Source organism: Oncorhynchus masou, chromosome 31 (assembly GCF_036934945.1).
Source record: "Oncorhynchus masou masou isolate Uvic2021 chromosome 31, UVic_Omas_1.1, whole genome shotgun sequence".
Lineage (NCBI taxonomy): Eukaryota > Metazoa > Chordata > Actinopteri > Salmoniformes > Salmonidae > Oncorhynchus > Oncorhynchus masou.
In genome coordinates, this window is record NC_088242.1 from 7,166,212 (window position 1) to 7,194,015 (window position 27,804).

At 40.6% G+C, this 27,804-nt stretch overlaps 1 protein-coding gene and 1 long non-coding RNA gene across 9 annotated transcripts in view; one reads left to right on the forward strand and one right to left on the reverse strand.

Annotated features, from left to right (window-relative positions):
* LOC135523378 (calcium-activated potassium channel subunit alpha-1a) overlaps positions 1-25,202 on the forward strand; it is a 225,342-nt gene extending 200,140 nt beyond the window's left edge. For 4 of the 8 annotated variants that reach the window (XM_064950009.1, XM_064950011.1, XM_064950013.1 and 1 more), the window contains 10 exons: positions 2,895-3,018; positions 4,046-4,270; positions 6,946-7,138; positions 9,511-9,627; positions 9,988-10,083; positions 16,154-16,284; positions 18,553-18,747; positions 20,226-20,353; positions 20,642-20,863; positions 24,311-24,456. In XM_064950009.1, coding sequence (XP_064806081.1) covers positions 2,895-3,018; positions 4,046-4,270; positions 6,946-7,138; positions 9,511-9,627; positions 9,988-10,083; positions 16,154-16,284; positions 18,553-18,747; positions 20,226-20,353; positions 20,642-20,863; positions 24,311-24,332 — 1,453 coding nt within the window. In that variant the 3' untranslated portion in view covers positions 24,333-24,456. Of the gene's footprint in view, positions 1-2,894; positions 3,019-4,045; positions 4,271-6,945; positions 7,139-9,510; positions 9,628-9,987; positions 10,084-16,153; positions 16,285-18,552; positions 18,748-20,225; positions 20,354-20,641; positions 20,864-21,006; positions 21,014-21,284; positions 21,330-24,310 lie in introns of all 8 variants that reach the window. The other 4 variants (XM_064950012.1, XM_064950015.1, XM_064950010.1 and 1 more) reach the window with 3 other exon arrangements.
* On the reverse strand, positions 1,501-17,698 carry LOC135523380 (uncharacterized). Its single transcript, XR_010452825.1, has 3 exons — positions 17,676-17,698; positions 4,269-4,315; positions 1,501-2,004 (listed from the first exon to the last, which is right to left on the reverse strand). It is a non-coding gene; the product is annotated as an uncharacterized LOC135523380 (long non-coding RNA).
* Positions 25,203-27,804: the final 2,602 nt, after the last annotated feature.

Below are 27,804 nucleotides of genomic sequence, written 5' to 3' on the forward strand. Positions count from 1 at the left end.
GGAGGCTGTTATAGCAGCAAAGGGGGACCAACTCCATATTAATCGCCATTATTTTGGAATGAGATGTTTGACGAGCAGATGTCCACATATTTCTGATCATGAAGTGTCTCTTTTCAAGTAATGCACGATATATGATTACAACCAAAACTTTACCCTTTACCTCAGCTAGCCCCTTTTAAACACAACATTTACCTCAGCTAGCCCCATTTAAACACATTTACCTCAGCTAGCCCCATTTAAACACAACATTTACCTCAGCTAGCCCCTTTTAAACACAACATTTACCTCAGCTAGCCCCGTTTAAACACAACATTTACCTCAGCTAGCCCCTTTTAAACACAACATTTACCTCAGCTAGCCCCATTTACACACATTTACCTCAGCTAGCCCCGTTTAAACACAACATTTACCTCAGCTAGCCCCTTTTAAACACAACATTTACCTCAGCTAGCCCCGTTTAAACACAACATTTAACTCAGCTAGCCCCTTTTAAACACAACATTTACCTCAGCTAGCCCCTTTTAAACACAACATTTACCTCAGCTAGCCCCTTTTAAACACAACATTTACCTCAGCTAGCCCCTTTTAAACACAACATTTACCTCAGCTAGCCCCTTTTAAACACAACATTTACCTCAGTTAGCCCCGTTTAAAACACAACATTTACCTCAGTTAGCCCCATTTTAACGCAACATATACCTCAGCTAGCCCCATTTAAACACATTTACCTCAGCTAGCCCCATTTAAACACAACATTTACCTCAGCTAGCCCCATTTAAACACAACATTTACCTCAGCTAGCCCCATTTAAACACATTTACCTCAGCTAGCCCCATTTTAACACAACCTTTCTGTGTCTCTCATATATGCAGGTCATTTTGAATGTGAAATTGAGTTCTCCTGACAGATTGGAGGTTGGGAAGTAGAAGGCATTTTAAAGAAGACGTTTGCCTGCGTTATCCAACTACCTTCCTGAGAGGGAGGACATTATGGCTATAGCCTTGGGGTAAATCCCCACAGACAGACATTTTAGCTCTCCTGTCTCATGGAGCCTGAGGGATTGCAGTTTCATGCTGACACCGTCATACTTAAAACCTTACTTAGGGTGGCGTTCTTCTAATGTCCATACAGAGCAAAGGTACAGTGCTCTTAACTAATAAAATATATAAAGTATTTAAAGGTCTAGGGATGAAGGCAGATGTTTCCTGTCTATATATCTTCACTAATTTGACAAATCCATGTTGTAACAAGAGCTAGTGACGATGTATGGAACTAAAACATGTTTTTTTTTCTCGGCCTGTAGCACTTGGTGATTGGTCATTATATCCTAATTATATACATATACAATGAGCTTTAAGATTGGCCCCATGTGAAATGAGATGCCTTTCCTCTGCCCTATCTGCCTCCACAACATTAATATTACAACTGTTTTCAAAATCTCACCTCCTTTTTTTTTTTAGCATCAGCACACACTACAACCACAGATAGGTACCCTTGTTTCTGAGACCATTTCAGTGGTCAGTGTACGATAGCATCAAGCTCAGATGCTCATAACCTCTCTCCGTAATTAGTAACATTGTTTATTTGGTCCTGACATACACACACACACAACGCTTGGATGCTTAAACATTAATAGGCTTCAGTTTAGAAAGAAAATATGATTTTGGGCAAATCGATGAAATATTAAGTGAGTTCTGGTAAGTCTTTACTGTGAAGAGCTGTAAGGAGGCCGTAATTCTCCATGCTCATGCCAGTCAGAGGGTTTGTCCCAAATGGCACTCTATTCCCTATATAAGTGCACTACTTTGGACCAAAGCCCCATGGGCCTTAGTGCAAAGTAGTGCACTATATTTAGGGAATTAGGGTGCCATTTCGGAGGCATCAAGTGGCAGTGTACTGATGCATTCTCCTTCCTTCCTCCGTCACACCGCTGTCCTAGATGTCACTCACTCTGATGATTCTGCAGTTTGTTGGCGTCTCCACTGTCGTCTCCACTGATCGCTTCTGACAGGAATAAGCAGGGAAAAAATGTATATGACAAAGCTTCGATTTTGAGTAAATGTGATTTGTTTGCAGATCCCCTTTAAAATGTTTCTAATGTTATATTGATGAGTCTGTTTGGAGAATAGAAACGGACATTTGATGGGAAGTCATGCTGATATGTGAAAACCCAAAGGAAGGAAAGTGCTATGTTGAGTGCAGGGACACTTAACACCCGTGAAATAGGGCGCGAACACAATTTGTGTCCCAAAGGGACCCTTTCCAATAGGGCTCTGGTCAAAAGTAGTGCACTATATAGGGAATAGGGTGACATAGGGCTCTGATCCAAAGTAGTGCACTATATAGGGAATAGGGTGACATAGGGCTCTGGTCCAAAGTAGTGCACTATATAGGGAATAGGGTGACATAGGGCTCTGATCCAAAGTAGTGCACTATATAGGGAATAGGGTGCCATTTGGACAAATCCATACTGTAAGCAGCAGTCAGGTTCCCTTACCTGAAGGTTCTTCTGAGATGTAGACTAAACATCCTTTAGTATCCTGACGTCCTTAATCTCTTGCTTTTATGCACGATATTCAGTACATGTGTCTATATCTGCTCAGATGAAATATCAACCAGATGAATATGTCTCACCAACCAACGATCCACTTTCCAGCTATACGGCCGCGTATAAATAATGCTTCTCAATTTATTGCCTAATAATCCCTTCACCTTGATGTTCAGATATTGAGCGGCGACCGCCGACAACGCGCCAGTTCAATACGTTTTTAAAATGACACAACGACGACAAGCCTACAATCCTCCCTCAAGGTCTATCTCTCATCCCTCCATTTCTCTCTCTCTCTCTCTCTCTCTCTCTCTCTCTCTCCTCCCTCTTTCTTTTGTTTGATTAGGCATGACCCTCTCCTCATGCCGGGGAACGAACAGATCGAGAACATGGACGTGAACGTGAAGAAGTACGACTCCACAGGGATGTTCCACTGGTGCCAGTCTAAAGACATCGAGAAGGTCATCTTGGTGGGTCCCAAATGGCACCTTATTCCCTATATAGTGCACTACTTTGGACCAGAGCCCTATGTCACCCTATTCCCTATATAGTGCACTACTTTGGACCAGAGCCCTATGTCACCCTATTCCCTATATAGTGCACTACTTTGGACCAGAGCCCTATGTCACCCTATTCCCTATATAGTGCACTACTTTGGACCAGAGCCCTATGTCACCTTATTCCCTATATAGTGCACTACTTTGGACCAGAGCCCTATGTCACCCTATTCCCTATATAGTGCACTACTTTGGACCAAAGCCCTATGTCACCCTATTCCCTATATAGTGCACTACTTTGGACCAGAGCCCTATGTCACCCTATTCCCTATATAGTGCACTACTTTGGACCAGAGCCCTATGTCACCCTATTCCCTATATAGTGCACTACTTTGGACCAGAGTCCTATGTCACCCTATTCCCTATATAGTGCACTACTTTGGACCAGAGTCCTATGTCACCCTATTCCCTATATAGTGCACTACTTTGGACCAGAGCCCTATGTCACCCTATTCCCTATATAGTGCACTACTTTGGACCAGAGCCCTATATCACCTTATTCCCTATATAGTGCACTACTTTGGGATTTTCCGTATGGGCCCTGGTCAACAGTAGTGCACTGTAAAGGTTATAGTGTGACATTTGGGACACGGCTCTCTCCCCGTGACAGATTTGTCGTGTCACAAAGTTCCACCAGACATGAACAGGGCAGTTAAACACGTTGTAATGAGGTGGTTGACATGCCATTTGCTCCACTGAGGGGGTCCTGTGTATAGGACATCTCTTATATCAATATGTTATATTGCAATTTTGTTAATTACAATGACAGTCTATAAATATTACAGTAGGCTAATTATCATTTTAATGGACAATTTCTTCTCTAAAATAAATCATATGAACACATTGCTAAATGGTAATAGAGACATTTTACAATATAAATTAGACAAAGTTGCATTGTTGTAATTTTACATCCCCGTTTGGTTCTGTCTGACCATTGCAGACCCGGAGCGAAGCTGCCATGACTGTTCTCAGCGGCCACGTGGTCGTCTGTATATTTGGAGACGCAAAGTCCGCGTTGGTGGGCCTTAGGAACCTTGTGATGCCTCTGAGAGCTAGCAACTTCCACTACCACGAGCTGAAACCCATCGTGTTTGTGGGTTCTCTGGAGTACCTGAAGAGGGAATGGGAGACCCTTCACAACTTCCCCAAAGTCTCCATCTTACCTGTGAGTAGAGTTAAATCACAAAATTGATATCCTCAATTTGTTTTCCTGCAGAAGAAAGACACAAAAATAAATTAAATAAATAAATAAATAAAAATGTATTTGTCACATGCTCCGAATACAACTTGTGCAGACTTTACCGTGAAATGCTTGCTCTACGAGCCCTTCCGAAAAATGAATAATGCAATAGTAACACGAAGAATAAAATGCTCAACAATGGATCTATATACAGGAAGTACAACAACAGATAAATGTGCAGCGGTACGAGGAAATTTGAGGTAGATATGTACATGAAGGCAGGGTAAAGTGACTAGGCATCAGTATAGATAATAATAAGGTATTTGAGGTAGATGTGTACATGAAGGCAGGGTAAAGTGACTAGTCATCAGGATAGATAATAATAAGGTATTTGAGGTAGATATGTACATGAAGGCAGGGTAAAGTGACTAGTCATCAGGGATAGATAATACATGAAGGCAGGGTAAAGTGACTAGTCATCAGGATAGATAATAATAAGGTATTTGATAGATGTACATGAAGGCAGGGTAAAGTGACTAGTCATCAGGATAGATAATAATGAGGTATTAGAGGTAGATATGTACATGAAGGCAGGGTAAAGTGACTAGACATCAGGATAGATAATAATGAGGTATTAGAGGTAGATATGTACATGAAGGCAGGGTAAAGTGACTAGACATCAGGATAGATAATAATGAGGTATTAGAGGTAGATATGTACATGAAGGCAGGGTAAAGTGACTAGACATCAGGATAGATAATAATGAGGTATTAGAGGTAGATATGTACATGAAGGCAGGGTAAAGTGACTAGACATCAGGATAGATAATAATGAGGTATTAGAGGTAGATATGTACATGAAGGCAGGGTAAAGTGACTAGACATCAGGATAGATAATAATGAGGTATTAGAGGTAGATATGTACATGAAGGCAGGGTAAAGTGACTAGACATCAGGATAGATAATAATGAGGTATTAGAGGTAGATATGTACATGAAGGCAGGGTAAAGTGACTAGACATCAGGATAGATAATAATGAGGTATTAGAGGTAGATATGTACATGAAGGCAGGGTAAAGTGACTAGACATCAGGATAGATAATAACAAGTTATTTGAGGTAGATATGTACATGAAGGCAGGGTAAAGTGACTAGTCATCAGGATAGATAATAATAAGGTATTTGAGGTAGATATGTACATGAAGGCAGGGTAAAGTGACTAGACATTAGGATAGATAACAATAAGGTATTTGAGGTAGATATGTACATGAAGGCAGGGTAAAGTGACTAGGCATCAGTATAGATAATAATAAGGTATTTGAGGTAGATGTGTACATGAAGGCAGGGTAAAGTGACTAGACATCAGGATAGATAATAATAAGGTATTAGAGGTAGATATGTACATGAATGCAGGGTAAAGTGACTAGACATCAGGATAGATAATAATAAGGTATTTGAGGTAGATATGTACTTTAAGCCAGGGTAAAGTGACTAGACATCAGGATAGATAACAGTAAGACTACAATACAATAAAGAACACATGATGAGTGTGAAAGTGTGTGTGTAACGTGTACGTGTGTTTGTGTTGTGTCGGAATGCGTGTGTGTGTGTGTTATGTATGTGTGTATATAGTGTATGGTAATGTGTGTGGGGTTTGTGTGGGACTGTCAATGTGTTGTATATGTCAATGAATATGTATATAGTGTGTATATATAGTCTACTGAGTGTGTATATAGTGTGTATATAGTCTAGTGAGTGTGTATATATAGTCTAGTGAGTATGTATATAGTGTGTATATATAGTCTAGTGAGTGTGTATATAGTGTATATATATATTCTAGTGAGTGTGTATATAGTGTGTATATATAATCTAGTGAGTGTGTATATAGTGTATATATATATTCTCGTGAGTGTGTATATAGTGTATATATATATATATATATATGTATATATATATATATATATATATATATATATATAGTCTAGTGAGTGTGCGTAGGTTCAGTGCACATAGTCTGATACCATTAATTGACTATTTAGCAGTCTGGTTATTTAGCAGTCTGGCTATTTAGCAGTCTGGCTATTTAGCAGTCTGGCTATTTAGCAGTCTGGTTATTTAGCAGTCTGGCTATTTAGCAGTCTGGCTATTTAGCAGTCTGGCTATTTAGGAGTCTGGTTATTTAGCAGTCTGGCTATTTAGCAGTCTGGCTATTTAGCAGTCTGGCCATTTAACAGTCTGGTTATTTAGCAGTCTGGCTATTTAGCAGTCTTATGGCTTGGGGGTAGAATCTGACTCGGAGCCTGTTGGTCCAAGAGCCGATGCTCCGGTACCGTTTGCAGGACTGTAGCAGAGTGAACAGTCTATGAGTCTTTGGCAATTTTTCGGGCTGTCCTCCGACACCACCTGGTATAGAGGTCCTGGATGGCAGGGAGCTCAGCCTGGTGATGTACTGGGCTGTCCGCACCACTCTCTGTAGCGCTTTGTGGTCGAGGGCGGTGCATTTGCCATACCAAGCTGTGATGCAGCCAGTCAATTTTCTCTCGATGGTGTATAAATTTCTAAGGATCTGCGTGCCCATGCCAAATTGACTTTGTCTTTTTTACGTACAGTGTTGTACGAGTCATTATAACATAGCATTATGTTTGTTTCACCTCCTGTCACAGGGCACACCATTGAGCCGGGCCGATCTGAGGGCCGTCAATATCAACCTCTGTGACATGTGTGTCATCCTGTCGGCCAATCAGAGCAATATCGACGACGCTTCACTGCAGGACAAGGAATGTATCCTGGCATCACTCAACATCAAGTCTATGCAGTTTGACGACAGCATCGGGGTGTTGCAGGCCACCTCCCAAGGTAAGGAAGGGTTTTAGGGTTAGGATCTAGGGTTAGGGTTAAGGTTAGGGTTAGGGTTAGGTTTAGTGTTAGGGTTAGGGTTAAGGTTAGGTTTAAGGTTAGGTTTAGGGTTAAGGTTAGGTTTTCAGGATAAGGTAAGGGTATGGGTTAGGGATTAGTGTGTGTGTGTGTGTGTGTGTGTGTGTGTGTGTGTGTGTGTGTGTGTGTGTGTGTGTGTGTGGACGTGTTTAACTATACTTGTGGGGACCAGAAATCCCCACAAGAAAATTTGACCAACTGGGGACATTTTGTTAGTTCTAGGGGGTTTAAGGTTAAGGTTAACATTAGAGTTAGGGTAAGAATTATGTTTAGGGTTAGGGGTTAGGGTTAGCGTTAAGGTTAGGTTTTTGGGTTAAGGTTAGGGTTAGGGTTAACGTTAGGGTTAGGGTAAGAGTACAGGTTAGGGTTAGGGGTAAGGGAAAATAGGATTTTGAATGGGACTGAATTGTGTGTCCCCACAAGGTTAGCTGTACAACACTGTGTGTGTGTGTGTGTGTGTGTGTGTGTGTGTGTGTGTGTGTGTGTGTGTGTGTGTGTGTGTGTGTGTGTGTGTGTGTGTGTGTGTGTGTGTGTGCGTGCGTGTGCGTGTGTGTGTGTGTGTGTGTGTGTGTGCATGTCCACGTGCGTGCGTGTGTTTGACCTGATGTCACTGTGTTTGACAGGAATCTCTGGTGATGATTGTTCCTCAGGTTACAATGACTATGGCTACTTGTTGTTAATTGGCATTATCTGGGCATTATCATGACATTATATTATGCATTATCCTGACATTATTGTGGCATTATCCTAACAATATATTATGCATTATTCGGGCATATCTATGCATTATCATGATACTATCGTAACATTGTCCTGATATAATCTTATACATTATCCTGACATAACCCTGCCATTATCTCATGCCTTATCCTGACATTATCCCGACATTATCCCGACATTATATCATGTGTTATCCTGATATTGTCCTGACATTATCTTATGCATTATCCTGATATTATCCTGACATTATCCTGGCATTGTCTTATGCGTTATCCCATCATTATCCTGGCAGTATCCTGATATTGTCCTGGCATTATCCTGAAATTATCATGATATTATCCTGACATTATCCTGATATTATCCTGACATTATCCTGGCATTGTCTTATGCGTTATCCCATCATTATCCTGGCAGTATCCTGATATTGTCCTGGCATTATCCTGATATTATCATGACATTATCCTGATATTATCACGACATTATCATGACATTATCTGGGCATTATCCTGGCATTATCCTGATATTATCCTGATATTATCCTGATATTATCCTGACATTATCACGATATTATCCTGATATTATCCTGACATTATCCTGATATTATCCTGACATTATCCTGATATTATCCTGACATTATCCTGATATTATCCTGACATTATCCTGATATTATCCTGACATTATCCTGATACTATCCTGGCATTAAGCAAATTAATTTATAGATTATCTTACACATTTGATTCTTACTAATGTTCTGTAATCATTTTTTTTTTTTATGATACAGTAAGTCATTTATGAATATTATATCAAAACATTTCCTGACATCGTGTGAGACGTAGAAGTGAAATGAAACGGGCTTCAATAATGGACTGTCATTCCTGTCCTGCCATTGACTGTAATACTTTAAGGGACCTCTTGACCTGGTTGTTCCTCTGTAATGCTTGTATGACCTAGTGGTTGGGCTTTAGTCAGCAGCAAGTGACAGATGTCAAATTCACAGGCCGTGTATTATTCATGCAGCGGCCCCCGAATTCATGTTTTTACTTGTCAGGGAGAGAGGAAAAAGGGGCATGTCAAGTCCATTTAGATTCACTCTCACGTCACTTGTTTCTGTTATTTCGTGGCTGTGTTATGCGTGTATGACACTTTTTCGCATTAGAAGATTTTTTTTTTTTTAAGACTCCACTCACACGGCGCCACTTTGACGGAAACAAAATGAGCGACATGTAAACATTTATATTGTGATATTTACGGATGGAGGCACCTCTCATGAATACAGCTGAATTGACTCAACATTGTGTAATATGGGCTTACTACAAATGACTTGAACGTGACCAAGAATGGCTCAAATATGTTATACAGTATTGATAAATAATCATATCAATTCCATTTTCCTTATACTTCTATACTTTCCTTTGGAGAATAGATAAGTGCCTCATGACAGGAATATGCTTTGTGTTAACATGTTACTGTAGGCCTCGAATGTATGCATTCATAAGGCCTTTATAACAGCTACATAAGGCATTTTATCATCTGTCGTAGGCTGTCATCAGCATTCTATGTATGTTTCCATGTAGGTTTCACCCTGCCAGGCATGGACAGGTCCTCTCCTGAAAGCAGCCCAGTTCACGGGGGGTTGGTCCGACAGGCTTCCATCACAACAGGAGCCAATGTCCCCATCATCACTGAACTAGGTATGTCAGCAGGTGTGAATGAAATGTCACTCTGGCATTGTCCTTAAAGAGTGTGAAATGGGTGAAAAGGAACGTTTCATGGAATTATATACGTACATTTTTTGTATAGTTTTAGGGTGATGAAAAACCACAAAAATGAATTGCCTGATTGAGAATAAAACATTTTTGCTAATCTAATCCAGTGTGGTAATAGTACGGATATTTCAGATTTTTAATACAGTAAACAGACCAGAATTCCTCAGTCAATCTATGCTTTCTAACACATTCTGAAGGTGATTTTCATGTTTTGAACCATTCATGACTAATACATTTATCTAATCTTTAACCTCGTAACTATTTCTCCCTAACACTTGTCTGTAGCACCGTTAGTAAAAGCAGCAGGCAAAGTCCTACCTGTGATTTCATTCAGTCAGGATACAAGCAGTGGGATCAACATACACATAATAACAGAACTGGGTAAGAAGCCGCTGTCTCGGTGTTACACTACCGCCGCCGAGCCGCCTCGTCCTCCCTCCAGCTTCCTTTTGATTTCTCTGCCTGGTCCAAGAGGCCTAGGTTGCACCCCAAATTGAACCCTATTCCTTATGTAGTGCATTATGTAGGGAATAGGGTGTGATTTGGGATGTAACCCGAGTCTGGTTCATTCCCAGGGTATCACTTTGAGCAGATTGTACTCTGTTACTCTGGGTTCTTCTTGTTGGAATTGTCTGTCTTGTTTTGGCCTATTTCTCTTTTCTGAGAATCACTAGGCTCTTTGATCCCAATACAAGTCATCGTGGCTTTTTCCTTAGTAGCACCTTACTTCTGTTTCCATAGTAGCATCTTAGTTCTGTTTCCATGGTAGCGTCTTAGTTCTGTTTCCATAGTAGTATCGCAGTTCTGTTTCCATTGTAGCATCTTAGTTCTGTTTTCATACACTTAGAAATAATGTTATGGTTAGGGTATAGTATTGTTCCCTGTTGTACAACAATATTAAAAACACTTAATGTACCTTCAGAGGTACACCTATAATCTCACATGGTACAGTTCGGTACTTTTTAGGGTAATGTGTGGATGAAGATTATAATTTATGTATCCAATAATTTGAATATAAAGGTACAATAATCACACTCTCAACAAAAGAGGTACAGTGTGAAGGTACATTTCTGGGCGGCAGGAAGCCTAGTGGTTAGTGCGTTGGGCCAGTAACTCAAGGGTTGCTAGTTCGATATGCCCTTGAGCAAGGCACTTAACTCTAATTGCTCACGTAAGTTGCTCTGGATAAGAGTATCTGCTAAATTACTAAAATATAAATGTTTCCCAGGGTACAAGCGTAGTTTGTGTACCCTCAAAACCCACCATCGGTTACAATACAACATTTTTGTAACCTAAAGGAACTAACGGGTTTGTCACTGGGGTGGTACCCAAAAAAAGGCACATTTGTACAATAATTATTATCATATTTCCCAGAATGCTTTACTGCAGGTTGATTATAGAATTGTTTTTAATATCTGTGATTTTGCATGTAGTTTCATTTATTCATTAATCTTATGCTACACAAAGATACAATAACATACATTTTTCTAAACTTATCGAATCAGTCTTTTTGCACCATTCCTGAAATGCTTGTCCAGTTTAGATGGCTTAGGTAGTCTCCTCACAATGTTCCTAACCATGGCAGTCTTTATTAATGCAGGTTGCGGGAGAATAAAAATGCCATCTGTTGGTTATCCTAATTCTGTCCCTGTTCCAATAGGAATTACACATCACATTGTAACCCAGAATAACGTGACTGGCAACTTTACCACATTTCCCAGAAGTCCCAGTTGGAAGATTCCTGGAAACAGGAGGGAATAAACAGGAAATCCTTCAACCAGGATTTGTTGAAAATCTGAGAATTTGGGGAAGGTTACCAGCATTTTGAAATCCTACTTGCCGGCCTGATGTGGCCAGTCAACCATTAATTACAGTTCACTGTATTAGGGTCAAATTAGGCCTCAAAATATGACCTCATGAGATATATCACAAATTGTCATAAAGAGTTTAATTTGAATGATGACATATGCCTAGGAAGTCCCTTGATGAAGACCACAGGACTGACAATGTCCCAATTCAAAAACCACATCTCTATCTCTAACAAATTACAGTCATGGTGATAACTCCAGAATTCACTCGAAAAGGCAAGGCGTACCTGAAAATGATATCGGAGGCATGGCTTTCAGTTATCACAAAAAGCACCATTTTAATGCACCAATGGTAATGTCTTATTCTCTTACCTTATTTAAATAAGTATGGCCGTGGTAATGAACATCGTAGAAGGCGTGTTTCACACTGTTTTACATCTACTAGCTCCAACATTTGACTGCAGCATGTCAGCAATTATAACTAAAGTTTCCCCTATTCATATAAGGCAAAGATACTTCTAGGTTACTGCTATCATCTGTGTCCGGTGTTAGCTAGTACCTGGCTAGCTACTGTAGGTCTTCAGCCAGCATGGAAGAAACACGGGGGAAGGGTTGCTCAAAACTCAGACACAGTTGTCATGTCATGACGTCAAGAGACATGCTAAATAAAAATGTCATATAAACTTCTTGACATCTTCTTGACATTGATAATCATGACATATGAACATTGTCTAACAGTCAATATATCTATACTTTATACTGTATATACCTATATATACCTATATATATATATACCTATATATACCTTACCCAGTAAAGCAGGGTCAAACTCATTCCATGGAGGGCCCCGTGTCTGCAGTTTTTAGTTTCTCTTTTCAGTTATTAAGAACTTGACAACCAGGTGAGGGGAGTTCTTCACTAATTAGGGACCTTAATTCATCAATCAAGTACAAGGGAGGAGCGAAAACCCACAGACATGCGGCCCTCTGTTGAATGAGTTTGACACGTGCTGTAAAGTTTCAATTTAAATTGTCCAAGATGAACTAGCTAGCGTGATAAACAGTGCTGAACATTCCATTTGGGCTAGCTAACTAAATTATATAGCCAACATCTTGTCTATATTGATGCTGTTACAATAGCCAAACACTATAAACAAATAATTTGTGAAACCATGATGTGATGTATGACAGAATTGGATGTTGCATGCAATTTCAATGTTGTTTGAGCAGCTTTGTGTATCAGCAAATGGTCCATGTTGTTTGACATAACTGCCTACTTGCTCCCCGCCCATTCAGTTTGTCTATTCACACTTCCTGGTAGTTTTACATGAGAGAAAAAGTCATTTTTCCTTTTAGTTTCAGTATTTTTAATCAGGAAAACATAATATGGGTTATGATTTAGTAACTTAAAAAGCTATTTTACATGGGAATCAGAATGACTGTTCGGGACGTTAAAGAACAAATCTAAACCTTTACTTATGATAGTGTCGTAGCATCTTAGGGACATGAGGAAAGCCCTACAATATGACATTTTTCAAAATAGTGAGAACACTCGGTAGCAGACGTCTTAGTTCCACTTCCATAGTATCATCTTAGTTCTGTTTCCATAGTATCATCTTAGTTCTGTTTCCATAGTATCATCTTAGTTCTGTTTCCATAAGAACTTCTTATCTCTGTTTCCATAGTATCATCTTAGTTCCACTTCCATAGTATCATCTTAGTTCCACTTCCATAGTATCATCTTAGTTCCACTTCCATAGTATCATCTTATCTCTGTTTCCATAGTATCATCTTAGTTCTGTTTCCATAGTATCATCTTAGTTCTGTTTCCATAGTATCATCTTATTTCTGTTTCCATAGTATCATCTTATTTCTGTTTCCACAGTATCATCTTAGTTCTGTTTCCATAGTATCATCTTAGTTCTGTTTCCATAGTATCATCTTAGTTCTGTTTCCATAGTATCATCTTATTTCTGTTTCCATAGTATCATCTTAGTTCTGTTTCCATAGTATCATCTTAGTTCTGTTTCCATAGTATCATCTTAGTTCTGTTTCCATAGTATCATCTTAGTTCTGTTTCCATGGTATCATCTTAGTTCTGTTTCCATAGTATCATCTTAGTTCTGTTTCCGTAGTATCATCTTAGTTCTGTTTCCATGGTATCATCTTAGTTATGTTTCCATGGTATCATCTTAGTTCTGTTTCCATGGTATCATCTTAGTTATGTTTCCATGGTATCATCTTAGTTCTGTTTCCGTAGTATCATCTTAGTTATGTTTCCATGGTATCATCTTAGTTCTGTTTCCATGGTATCATCTTAGTTCTGTTTCCATAGTATCATCTTAGTTCTGTTTCCATGGTATCATCTTAGTTATGTTTCCATGGTATCATCTTAGTTCTGTTTCCATAGTATCATCTTAGTTCTGTTTCCATAGTATCATCTTAGTTCTGTTTCCGTAGTATCATCTTAGTTATGTTTCCATGGTATCATCTTAGTTCTGTTTCCGTAGTATCATCTTAGTTCTGTTTCCATAGTATCATCTTAGTTCTGTTTCCGTAGTATCATCTTAGTTCTGTTTCCATGGTATCATCTTAGTTCTGTTTCCATGGTATCATCTTAGTTCTGTTTCCATAGTATCATCTTAGTTCTGTTTCCATAGTATCATCTTAGTTCTGTTTCCATAGTATCATCTTAGTTCTGTTTCATAGTATCATCTTAGTTCCACTTCCATAGTATCATCTTAGTTCCACTTCCATAGTATCATCTTAGTTCCACTTCCATAGTATCATCTTAGTTCTGTTTCATAGTATCATCTTAGTTCTGTTTCCATAGTATCATCTTAGTTCTGTTTCATAGTATCATCTTAGTTCTGTTTCCATAAGAACATCTTATCTCTGTTTCCATAGTATCATCTTAGTTCTGTTTCCATAGTATCATCTTAGTTCTGTTTCCATAGTATCATCTTAGTTATGTTTCAATAAGAACATCTTATCTCTGTTTCCATAGTATCATCTTAGTTCTGTTTCCATAGTATCATCTTAGTTCTGTTTCCATAGTATCATCTTAGTTATGTTTCCATAGTATCATCTTAGTTATGTTTCCATAAGAACATCTTATCTCTGTTTCCATAGTATCATCTTAGTTCTGTTTCCATAGTATCATCTTAGTTCTGTTTCCATAGTATCATCTTAGTTCTGTTTCCATAGTATCATCTTAGTTATGTTTCCATAGTATCATCTTATTTCTGTTTCCATAGTATCATCTTAGTTCCACTTCCATAGTATCATCTTAGTTCTGTTTCCATAGTATCATCTTAGTTATGTTTCCATAGTATCATCTTAGTTCTGTTTCCATAGTATCATCTTAGTTCTGTTTCCATAGTATCATCTTAGTTCTGTTTCCATAGTATCATCTTAGTTCTGTTTCCATAGTATCATCTTAGTTCCACTTCCATAGTATCATCTTAGTTATGTTTCCATAGTATCATCTTAGTTATGTTTCCATAGTATCATCTCATTTCTGTTTCCATAGTATCATCTTATTTCTGTTTCCATAGTATCATCTTAGTTCTGTTTCCATAGCATCGTCTTATTTCTATTTCCATAGTGTCATCTTATATCTGTTTCCATAGTATCATCTTAGTTCTGTTTCTATTGTATCATAGTTCGGTCTCCATAGTATCATAGTTCTGTTTCCATTGTATCATCTTAGTTCTGTTTCCATAGTAGTTCTGTTTCCGTAGTAACATCTTAGGTCTGTTTCCATTAGAGCATCTTATCTCTTTTTCTGTAGTAGCATCTTAGTTCGGTTTCCATAGTATCATCTTAGTTGTTCATAGATCATTTCTCTTGCCAATGACCTTCCTTTCATCTGACTCTTGTCAGGTCTGGCTGATTTTTACTTAGCACACGGTTGGAGTAGCACTTCTGAAACCAAACAACATCAATACTTTCTTTTTTAAGGCTCTAGGTGTTTTTTGTGCTCAAAGGTGTGTTTAAAAAAATATTAGCATATTTTCTTTTCAAATGAATAACTATAGCTGGACCTATAGCTATATTTACAAGACTTAACACCATCTTATTGATGTTGTTGATATGATTGCTTATGTTGAAATTCAAAAGCTTAAGTCTTTTAATGTGCATGAAGTCATGAGTCCATGAATGGCCTGGGGATATGGGTTGTAATTCTGTAGCTGACCACAAAGCCAACCAGAGACAAAACTCGCACATACAATATGTTTGCTTCCACGGAGGATGCCTGTAAATATTTGAGATCTTCTCCAAGTAAACAAATGATTTGAATACCTACGTATTAAATCCCCTCTGACTCTTTTAACAATCCATATATCCACATCCATTGACTGTTTAAAGCAATCCCTCTGTGCCATCTGGCATTGTCTATGTTCTATGACTGAATCTATGATGCTTCAGAATCGCTGTTTTACGTGATTAATGTCTGAGATTACGACTGTGTGTAAAAGTATATGTTATGCATGATAACTATTTCCTGCTGGATGGTTAAGCTGTTGATCAGATTTTAGTTATAGTGTACTGTATGTTGAACAGCCTGACTGTCATGCTATACCACAACACTGTAGTATCATACACATCAATGAGTCCATGTTTTAATGTCTGCCCCACCAGTGAATGACTCCAATGTTCAGTTCCTGGACCAGGATGACGACGACGACCCTGACACAGAGTTGTACCTCACTCAGCCCTTCGCCTGTGGGACGGCTTTCGCAGTCAGCGTGCTGGATTCCCTGATGAGTGCTGTAAGACATGCACTAACTACACAGACTTGAATCCTTTTTCAAATCAAATCAACATTTTTTTTTCTTTCACGTACACATGGTTAGCAGATGTTATTTGCGAGTGAAGCGAAATGCTAACGTTTGGCTCCCCTGAGCGATTGCCTATATAGGCTTTAGCAAGGTGGGCTCACACAGCATTGTGGCTTGCCAGAGACGCGGTTTCAGACCCAAAGAGACGCGGTTTCAGACCCAAAGAGACCCGGTTTCAGACCCAAAGAGACCCGGTTTCAGACCCAAAGAGACCCGCTTTCAGACTCCAGTTGGTAACGCAAAGAGCTTGTGGTTTCCAGATTTTAGACCATAAATGCTCAACAAAAGAAATCGGTTAATAGGAATGGGAAACTATAGATGTTACGGTAACACTTTATTTTAAGGCCTTTATTATGTCTTATAAGGGTGTATGTAAGTAGCTTATAAGGCCTGTATTATGTCTTATAAGGGTGTATGTAAATAGCTTATAAGGCCTTTATTATACTTTATAAGGGTGTATGTAAGTAGCTTATAATGCCTGTATTATGTCTTATAAGGGTGTATGTAAGTAGCTTATAAGGCCTTTATTATACTTTATAAGAGTGTATGTAAGTAGCTTATAATGCCTTTATTATGTCTTGTTTGTTTAATGAGGTTATTAAGCATTACATTTAAACTTAAATGGTGGTTGTATGGCATACTGTATATGAGAGGAGGCGGGCCCCTTTCTGTCCAATGATGTCATTTCTAGAAAAAAGTTTGGCAAGTCAACATATGGTCACACTTTAGACCAGGGAACACATATAGTGGTACTATGCCCTTATTAGCCCCACATTGAGACAGCTTACTAACAGCCTGTTTCTTGTGTCACTCGCTCTTTATTAACTAGTAATAAACATTTATTGTAACTAACAATGAGGTTATGAAGGACTGACCAGTAATAGACATGACTTATGTTTGAACACTAATATATGGTTTATAAGACATAATAAAGGCATTATAAGATACTTACATACACCCTTATAAGACATAATACAGACCTTATAAGCTACTTACATACACCCTTATAAGACATAATACACTTATAATCCACTTATAAGACAATTTGTGTCATACATATGTGTACCTTCAAGTGTTACTGATGTTACTGACTAAAAGGTCTCTACACAGACATCATCAAACCTTATAAGAAAGGGTCGTATAAGACATAATAAAGGCCTTATAAGCTACTTATATACACACTTATAATCCACCAATTTGTGTCTAATATGTGTACCTTCAAGTGTTACTGATGTTACTGACTAAAATCCCAGGTCTTTGAATCCCATTGGGACAATAAAATGTTATGTCCCCATGGTAAAGAAAAAAGCCTGGCACTTTACCTGGTACGATGGCTTCATCTGTCTGTCTTTCGCTTTGACTGAGGCTGGAACAGAAGCTGCCTTTAAGTGTGTTTCGGTGTAGACAAAGGTCATGTTACCTAATAGACAAGGCTCATCCGTCATTCTACTCTGGAGCCCTGACAGCATCCCAGACAAGGAACATGTTCCTGTGTAGAACAAGCAAGGACAGGCAGGCAGACAGACAGACAGGCAGACAGACAGACAGGCAGGCAGACAGACAGACAGGCAGACAGACAGACAGGCAGGCAGACAGACAGACAGACAGACAGACAGACAGACAGACAGACAGACAGGCAGGCAGGCAGGCGGGCAGAGACAGACAGACAGACAGACAGACAGACAGACAGGCAGACAGGCAGACAGACAGACAGGCAGGCAGAGACAGACAGACGGAACAGAGAAAGAAGAAGACCTGAACATGTTCACTAAATCTACAGTGTTGTACTGTCCCTTCTCTATCCAAACCCTTCATTCTTACCAGTCCTAAGAGTACCTCAACAGCATGAATATGTGTAGAAACAAGTCACTGTGGCTCTGCCTGGCTGTAGAGGGAGGGAGGGAGGGAGGGAGGGGGAGGGAGGGGGGGGAGAGGGAGGGGAGGGGGAGAGGGAGGGAGAGGGAGGGAGGGAGGGGGAGAGAGAGAGGGGGAGAGAGAGAGGGAGAGGGGGAGAGAGAGGGGGAGAGAGAGGGGGAGAGAGAGGGGAGGGAGGGAGGGAGGGGGAGAGAGAGAGGGAGAGAAACCTGCAGTAATTGGAATTTCTTCGGGCCTAGATGGCTGGCTGCATGTCATGGATTCATGCTTAACAATCTCTCCCTCTTGCTCTCTCTCTCTCTCTCGTCTCATTCATCGTTTCAGACATACTTCAATGATAATATCCTCACCCTGATCCGGACGCTGGTAACAGGGGGGGCCACTCCGGAGCTGGAGGGTCTGTTGGCGGAGGAGAACGCATTACGGGGAGGCTACAGCACGCCGCAGACCCTCGCTAACCGGGACAGGTGTCGTGTTGCACAGCTAGCCTTGTACGACGGGCCTTTCGCTGACTTGGGGGTAAGTGACTGGTTGTGTTTTGTCACCTCTGCTTGCAGTACAGAAAAGTCCTTCAGGGCTGTTTACTCACTGAGACCAGTAGGGGAGGACAAGGCATGTAGAGGAGGCTGAATTGTATATCCTGGCCTCTGTGGTTGTAGAGGAGGCTGAATGATGTGTCCTGGCCTCTGTGGTTGTAGAGGAGGCTGAATGATGTGTCCTGACCTCTGTGGTTGTAGAGGAGGCTGAATGATGTGTCCTAACCTCTGTGGTATGCTGAACCATACATATGAAGTGGATCCAGTGTATGTAATGAAATGTGAGGCTCATTTTCAGAGGCTACTGTGTGTCAATGTGGATGGACATAAATCTACAGTAGTTTCCAGAGAAATCACAAAAGGAATTCCACAAGACTCAAGACTTAACATTAAAAACTTATTAGGGATTAAATCCGTTAACGGGATTGATTTGACAACATCCGGTGACATGGCAGAGCGCCACATTCAAATTAAATTATTAGAAATATTTAACTTTCATACAATCACATGTGCAATACACCAAATTAAAGCTTTACTTCTTGTTAATCCAGCCACTGTGTCAGATTTCGAAAAAAGGCTTTATAGCGAAAGCAAACCATGCTATTATCTGAGGACAGCACCCCATCAAACAAACACAGACAATCATATTTCAACCCGCCAGGCTCGACACAGAACTCAGAAATAACGATATAATTCATGCCTTACCTTTGAAGATCTTCTTCTGTTGGCACTCCAATATGTCCCGTAAACATCACAAATGGTCCTTTTGTTCGATTAATTCCGTCATTATATATCCAGAATGTCCATTTATTTGGCGCGTTTGATTCTGAAAAACACCGGTTCCAACTCGCCCGACATGACTACACATTATCTAATAAGTTACCTGTAAACTTTATTCAAACATTTCAAACAACTTTCCTAATCCAATTTGAGGTATTTTTTAAAATGGAAATCATCGATCAAATCTAAGACGGGATAAACTGAGTATAATAGCGGATAAAAACAGAGTGGAGCGAGCTTTCAGATTGCGCGCCCCAACCACAACAGTACACTTAGCTCTCCACCCAGATAGGAAACGACTACTTCTTCATTACTCAAAGGAAAAACATCAACCAATTTCTAAAGACTGTTGACATCTAGTGGAAGCAATGGGAACTGGAATTAAGTGCCTTAGAAATCTAGATCCACATAGAACTCTCATTTGAAAACACTGTCCCCTCAACAACAAAAAATCCTGTATGGGTTGTCCTCAGGGTTTTGCCTGCCAAATAAGTTCTGTTATACTTGACATGATTCAAACAGTTGTAGAACCTTCCAAGTGTTTTCTATCCAAATCTACTAATAATATGCATATCCTAGTTTCTGGTCAGGCAGTTTACTTTGGGCACGCTTTTCATCCGGACGTGAAAATACTGCCCCCTTGCCTAGAGAGGTTAAACCTTTTGCTCCTCTGTCTTCCAGGATGGTGGTTGCTACGGTGACTTGTTTTGTAAAGCGTTAAAAACATACAACATGCTTTGCTTTGGAATTTACCGATTGAGGGACGCCCATCTAAACACACAAAGTCATACAAGTCAATGCACTAAACGGTGAGTATGTTAGGAGGTGAGTTACTGTTGACATATTGTCCACTAAAATAACTGTAGATGGCTCGTTTTGATACATTTGGATAAATCGATAACTTCATATTGATTACTGTATCTACATTTGCCCGGCCAACATTGTAAATATGAATTTAGTTTGTAACTGACATGCTTGCTAATATTAAGGACTACATGAACAGATTCTCTCTCTCTCTCTCTGCCCTCTCTCTGCCCTCTCTCTGCCCTCTCTCTGCTCATCTCTTCTCTTCTCCTCTCTTCTCCTCTCCTCTCCAGATATGTAATAACCAACCCACCGTATGGTTTTGAGCTGGTGCCATCAGACCTGATCTTCTGCCTGATGCAGTTTGACCACAACGCGGGTCAGTCCCAGGCCAGCCTCACCCATAGCTCCCACTCCTCCCATTCCTCCAGCAAAAAGAGCTCCTCCGTCCATTCTATCCCCGCCACCAACCGCACCAACCGCACCAAGAGCAGGGACTCACGGGATAAACAAAAGTATGTGATTCCTCTGAAGATGACTGCGTCCCAAATGGCAAACCCTATTTCCTATTTAGTACACTACTTTTGACCAGAGCCCTATGTGTTCTGGTCAAAAGTAGTGCACAACAAAGAAAATAAGGATGCCATTTGGGACGTAGAGAACGTGTCTGTTTGTATTTGTCCAGTAGTGAACTGCCTGTCATGAAGTCCTGCATTTCTTATAATTTCTAAATAATCTAGTGTTTTTTCTCACTGATTGCTCTATAACAGAGAAGTCAAAATGGCACATAGATCACCTCATCTCGATGACAGCAGAAAATAATGCAGAATAATAACACATTAAAATTCATGTGATCTATAAACAAGGAACTATTAATAATGATTATTTTGTGTTTGGTCTCCGTGAGAATACTAAAGTTGAAGTATGGGTTTACAGGATATCTTAACCATTTACTGAGGTTGCTGAGTGAATACTACTGGGGTTAGTATTGTGGGTGAGACTAATTATAGACATCCAAGCTTGTTTTTTGTTTATCCTGTATTTCTTTTTAATCACGCTTTTTAAAAAAAACAACATTTTTTATAAAAAGAGAATACTAATATTAGATTAGATTTTGTTATGGAACTTGCACGCTTTTCATACATATTTGGGATTTACAGCAAAATCAAGTCTTGTGCATAGCATGGACAACTCTCAGAATGCTTTGGAAACAAGCATGGACATTCTGTAGTTGATGTGCACGTGTATTACACATGCAGTGTACATGCTGTAGTTGATGTGCACGTGTATTACACATGCGGTGTACATGCTGTAGTTGATGTGCACGTGTATTACACATGCAGTGTACATGCTGTAGTTGATGTGCACGTGTATTACACATGCAGTGTACATGCTGTAGTTGATGTGCACGTGTATTACACATGCAGTGTACATGCTGTAGTTGATGTGCACGTGTATTACACATGCAGTGTACATGCTGTAACATCAATGTATACCATTTTAAGCAGCAAAATGAGTTGAAACCATGTTACCTTGATGTATTCAGAACATGAGCAACTTTTTGATGGGATGCCAGTTAAGCTAGCTTGCTTGCCCGATGCTAGTACTTTCCAAACCAGGCTAGTAGAACATTTTAAAAATAACGCATGTCGCAGATTTTGGACCTGAATTGTACCCAGTCCAGTCTACTATCCCAGCCAGCCAGTGTTTTTAGACATATGGTGTTAACATGTATGGTTCTAGGCCAGCCCATTCCCCCCGAAGTCAGTCTTCTTATCAATTGTATGCATGAATGTCTTCTGTATTGTCTTAGGAATTTAGCATTCTCTGTGTTGATCTCACCCCCCCCCCCCATTGTCTCATCATTTTACAAAGTAATGAAATACACTTGCATTTAGAATTCCATCCCCAGACATTTCTTCATTGCTTATTACCCGTAACTCAACCATAGTCTCTTGTATATTGCTAATTATCTTTAGGGGTCAGATAAACATGTTAATATACTAATTGCTTAGTCTTATTACGATTATGTACTTTATATATCAATAATTACTACACTACATGGCGACTATTTGTCTGACATAGTTTATGCTTCTTTTTCTAAAATGCAACAAGGATGAATAGAATTTGCCACGGTATGGATGCGATGAATGAATATGCATGAAGTAGAACATGGCAGGGGGCAAAGAAACTTCTGGTGTTTCTGATATAGCTGCCTCACTCAACAGTATCCCAGACCTGCATGGCTATAAGCTCATCATCAGTCCCTCTTTAATACGACAGGATGGATACTTTTATACAACCACATGGTTTAATGCCACTTTGATCTGTTTTCAGACAAATGATACTTCAAACAAACTAGAGTAAATGATTTCAACCATTCTATATCTTTCCATACCAACCACCATATGTTTCTGTGAAAATGCTCTTGTTAGGACAATGTCGTTGAATAAGTCATTGAATCATTTATTATATACAGTGCGGGATATCAAATCAATTGTCAACTTGTCTTGTATGTGTAATTGGATCCTCACAAGGCAGGTTACATCAAGCCAAAGAGTGAATCCCCTCGTATAATAAAACACAAAGGATATTAGAATGAGTTCAAACCTTGACTAAAACTATATTGATCAATGATTGGTCCACGGGCCTCCGGGTGGCGCAGTGGTTAAGGGCGTGCAAGGTTTGAAATCATTCTAACATCTGTGCCACCAGAGACTCTGGGTTCACGCCCAGGCTCGATCATAACCGGCTGCGACCGGGAGGTCCGTGGGGCGACGCACAGTTGGCCTAGTGTCATTTAGGTTAGGGAGGGATTGGCTGGTAGTGATATCCTTGTCTCATCGCGCACCAGTGACTCCTGTGGCGGGCTGGGCGCAGTGCACGCTAACCAAGGCCCATGGTGTTTCCTCCAACACATTGGTTGCGGCTGGCTTCCGCCTTGGATGCGCGCTGGGTTAAGAAGCAGTGCGGCTTGGTTGGGTTGTGTATCGGAGGATACCTTCATCTCATCCAAGCCCGTACGGGCGATGAGACAAGATAGTAGCTACTAACAATGAGATACCATGAAATTGGGGAGAAAAAAGGGGGTAAAAAAAACCCACTAACAACAACAAAGATGGGTCCATTTCCAACTTCCCCAGATTACTGATTAAGCTGTATGCACTGAGTGTTTGTTTTGTTCTATGACCTAATACCTTTTTTCCTCCGCACTATTGGTTAGAGCCTGTAAGTCAGCATTTCACTGTGAGGTCTACTACACCTGTTGTATTCAGCATTTCACATTTCACTGAGGTCTACTACACCTGTTGTATTCAGCATTTCACTGTAAGGTCTACTACACCTGTTGTATTCAGCATTTCACTGTAAGGTCTACTACACCTGTTGTATTCAGCATTTCACTGTAAGGTCTACTACACCTGTTGAGGTCTACTACACCTGTTGTATTCAGCATTTCACTGTAAGGTCTACTACACCTGTTGTATTCAGCATTTCACTGTAAGGTCTACTACACCTGTTGTATTCAGCATTTCACTGTAAGGTCTACTACACCTGTTGTATTCAGCATTTCACTGTAAGGTCTACTACACCTGTTGTATTCGGCTCATGTGATAAACTTTGATTTGATTTGACGCCACAATATGAGATATTTGCATTGCATGACCGCTGACCGATACAACAGCATGGCGAACTACTGCATTAAAAAGAGCTTGCATTGTTCACTCGCTGACGTTAGGCAATGGGTTCTATTCAGAGTAATTGGAATGCTAATGAAATAGCTAGTAATCACAGTGATTACGTAACAAATGGCACCATATTATATAGGGCGCTACCTTTGACCAGACCCCTATGGGCACTGGTCAAACGAAGTGCACTGCATAAGGAGCAGGGGGCCATTTGGTGTGGAACCAGTGACATCCACAAACCATTAACTGTTTGATTCCTCCCCCATTGTTTCTCAGGAAAGACATGCTTTATAGATGAGCCTGAGAACCCAGCCTACCCCAGGAAGTCACACTCTAGTCACACAGCCAACCACCAGGTCACCCACCAAGTCAACCAGAACCCTTACAAATCCACCAACAACCTCATCCCGTCCATCAGAGAGGTGGAGGACGAATACTGAACTACAGAACCCAATGTTGAGACCTACCGTACAACCCACCTGGAGAACACCTGGAACTAGAACACAAGAACAGCTAGAACCCACCTACAGAACACCTGGAACTAGAACAGCTAGAACCCACCTACAGAACACCTGGAACTAGAACACAAGAACAGCTCGAACCCACTTACAGAACACCTGGAACTAGAACCCAAGAACAGCTATAACCCAACTAGAGAACGCATGGAACTAGAACACAAGAACAGCTAGAACCCACCTAGAGAACGCATGGAACTCGACCTTGATCCAGTGGAACTGGAATCTGAAGAACAATTTAAAGCTAGGATCCTTAGTTGCTACATCAATTTATGGACTTATAAATGAATGATCAAAACATCTATGCTGCATAATAAACCTCATGGAAAAGTGCGTATGTACAGTAGCTACAGTAACATCATACCAACAGGCTTCTTGACATGTTCTATACATGTACATGAAGTAATAGACATATAAATACAATCCGATGTCAATCAGATGTACAAGTCAGTCAGTCACTCATGCTAACACTGTAGTTTACACAGCCAGTTCCATAGTGACCAGACTCCATCAGTTGAACCATTTTGGAGAATGAGGGTCGCTTCAGTCAGAGTAGCAAAGCAACGCAATGCCAGATAACATATGATGAAACATTATAATGGAGTGTTATCAAACTGGACTGATTATTTGCCAATAAAAACCATATATACGTTGTTGACTTTCATTTGTACATTTGGACATTTGAAGACTGACACGTATCGACTGAGGGTTGAATAGTCATACTGCTTCCATGGGTTTTTTGGCAAACCAGGTAAGATTCAATCCAAAACAATGGTATATGCTATGACGGTCTTTTCTGTTAAACGCAGTCCCACACCAATCATATTATTAGCGGATCGTTTGTGGACCGTCACTGGGATGAGAGTAAAATCACCATCTATGTTTGTGGTTGATAGTCAGAGTTCATGTCAGAATGGTACATGGTATTGTACTGGCCCCAGCCTTCTTTTGATTGGCCAGTTTGTTTGAGTGACAGTATGATTGTTGCCTTTTTAGTGTTCATATCAAATCCCAAACAACCTGCAAATGTTCTATATATATATATATATATATATATATAGGCAATGTGTGATGTGGGTGGAATGACACTGGAAATACATATAAAAAACACATTCTCTATTCATTTGGCACGTTTGACCTGTCATTATAATGACAATGCTATAACCCAAATGTGAGCTGTTTCTATATATATTATATATATTATTTTACCTTTATTTAACCAGGCAAGTCAGTTAAGAACAAATTCTTATTTTCAATGACAGTCTAGGAACAGTGGGTTAACTGCCTGTTCAGAGGCAGAATGACAGATTTGTACCTTTGTCAGCTCGGGGATTTGAACTTGCAACCTTTCGGTTACTAGTCCAATGCTCTAACCACTAGGCTACCCTGCCGCCCTATCAAGATCTTATTGACTTTGATAGGCCTACCTGAAACCAAAAGGGTGGGTTATACTGTAAAATGATGATAACATCATACACCAAGGATGAGGTGAACGATCGAGCATGTCACATATTGCATAAAGTGGGCATAAATACCCGTAGCTCCAGTCCCATTGCAACTGTCTCTTCGTACAGTAGAGGAATGCTCACTAACGCCCTGGACCAGAGCTCATGCACCTATCTATACCTGTAGACAGGTCCTCCTTTGGCTATAAGCACTGCCTGCCACTGGCCTGCCTGGCGCTGGCCTGCCTGCCTGGAGCTGGCTTGCCTACCACTGGCCTGGCATGGAGGCACCGGAGAAGCGTGGATGTTCTCCCTGACCAGTCCCAACGCTGTACTCAGACAGTAGAAGACCAGTCCCAACGCTGTACTCAGACAGTAGAAGACCAGTCCCAACGCTGTACTCAGACAGTAGAAGACCAGTCCCAACGCTGTACTCAGACAGTAGAAGACCAGTCCCAACGCTGTACTCAGACAGTAGAAGACCAGTCCTCAGACAGTAGAAGACCAGTCCCAACGTTGTACTCAGACAGTAGAAGACCAGTCCCAACGCTGTACTCAGACAGTAGAAGACCAGTCCCAGCGCTGTACTCAGACAGTAGAAGACCAGTCCCAACGCTGTACTCAGACAGTAGAAGACCAGTCCCAACGCTGTACTCAGACAGTAGAAGACCAGTCCCAGCTCTGTACTCAGACAGTAGAAGACCAGTCCCAACGCTGTACTCAGACAGTAGAAGACCAGTCCCAACGCTGTACTCAGACAGTAGAAGACCAGTCCCAACGTTGTACTCAGACAGTAGAAGACCAGTCCCAACGTTGTACTCAGACAGTAGAAGACCAGTCCCAACGTTGTACTCAGACAGTAGAAGACCAGTCCCAAAGCTGTACTCAGACAGTAGAAGACCAGTCCCAACGCTGTACTCAGACAGTAGAAGACCAGTCCCAACGCTGTACTCAGACAGTAGAAGACCAGTCCCAACGCTGTACTCAGACAGTAGAAGACCAGTCACAGCTCTGTACTCACAGTAGAAGACCAGTCCCAAAGCTGTACTCAGACAGTAGAAGACCAGTCCCAACGTTGTACTCAGACAGTAGAAGACCAGTCCCAAAGCTGTACTCATACAATAGAAGACCAGTCCAAACGCTGTACTCAGACAGTAGAAGACCAGTCCCAAAGCTGTACTCAGACAGTAGAAGACCAGTCCCAGCGCTGTACTCAGACAGTAGAAGACCAGTCCCAGCGCTGTACTCAGACAGTAGAAGTCCAAAGCTGACTCAGACAGTAGAAGACCAGACGCTGTACTCAGACAGTAGAAGACCAGTCCCAACGCTGTACTCAGACAGTAGAAGACCAGTCCCAGCGCTGTACTCAGACAGTAGAAGACCAGTCCCAGTGCTGTACTCAGACAGTAGAAGACCAGTCCCAGCGCTGTACTCAGACAGTAGAAGACCAGTCCCAACGCTGTACTCAGACAGTAGAAGACCAGTCCCAACGTTGTACTCAGACAGTAGAAGACCAGTCCCAACGTTGTATTCAGACAGTAGAAGACCAGTCCCAACGTTGTATTCAGACAGTAGAAGACCAGTCCCAACGTTGTATTCAGACAGTAGAAGACCAGTCCCAACGTTGTATTCAGACAGTAGAAGAAGAATTTTACGGATGTAGTTATACTCTGAAACACCTCAATCATAGATGTAGAGTTTGTCTAACTACAGTACACTGCTTTATAATGCCAGGTTAACCATGTTTTGGTGTAACATCACTGACACTCAAACTGAAGACTCTTCAATGAATGAACATGTTCATTAATTT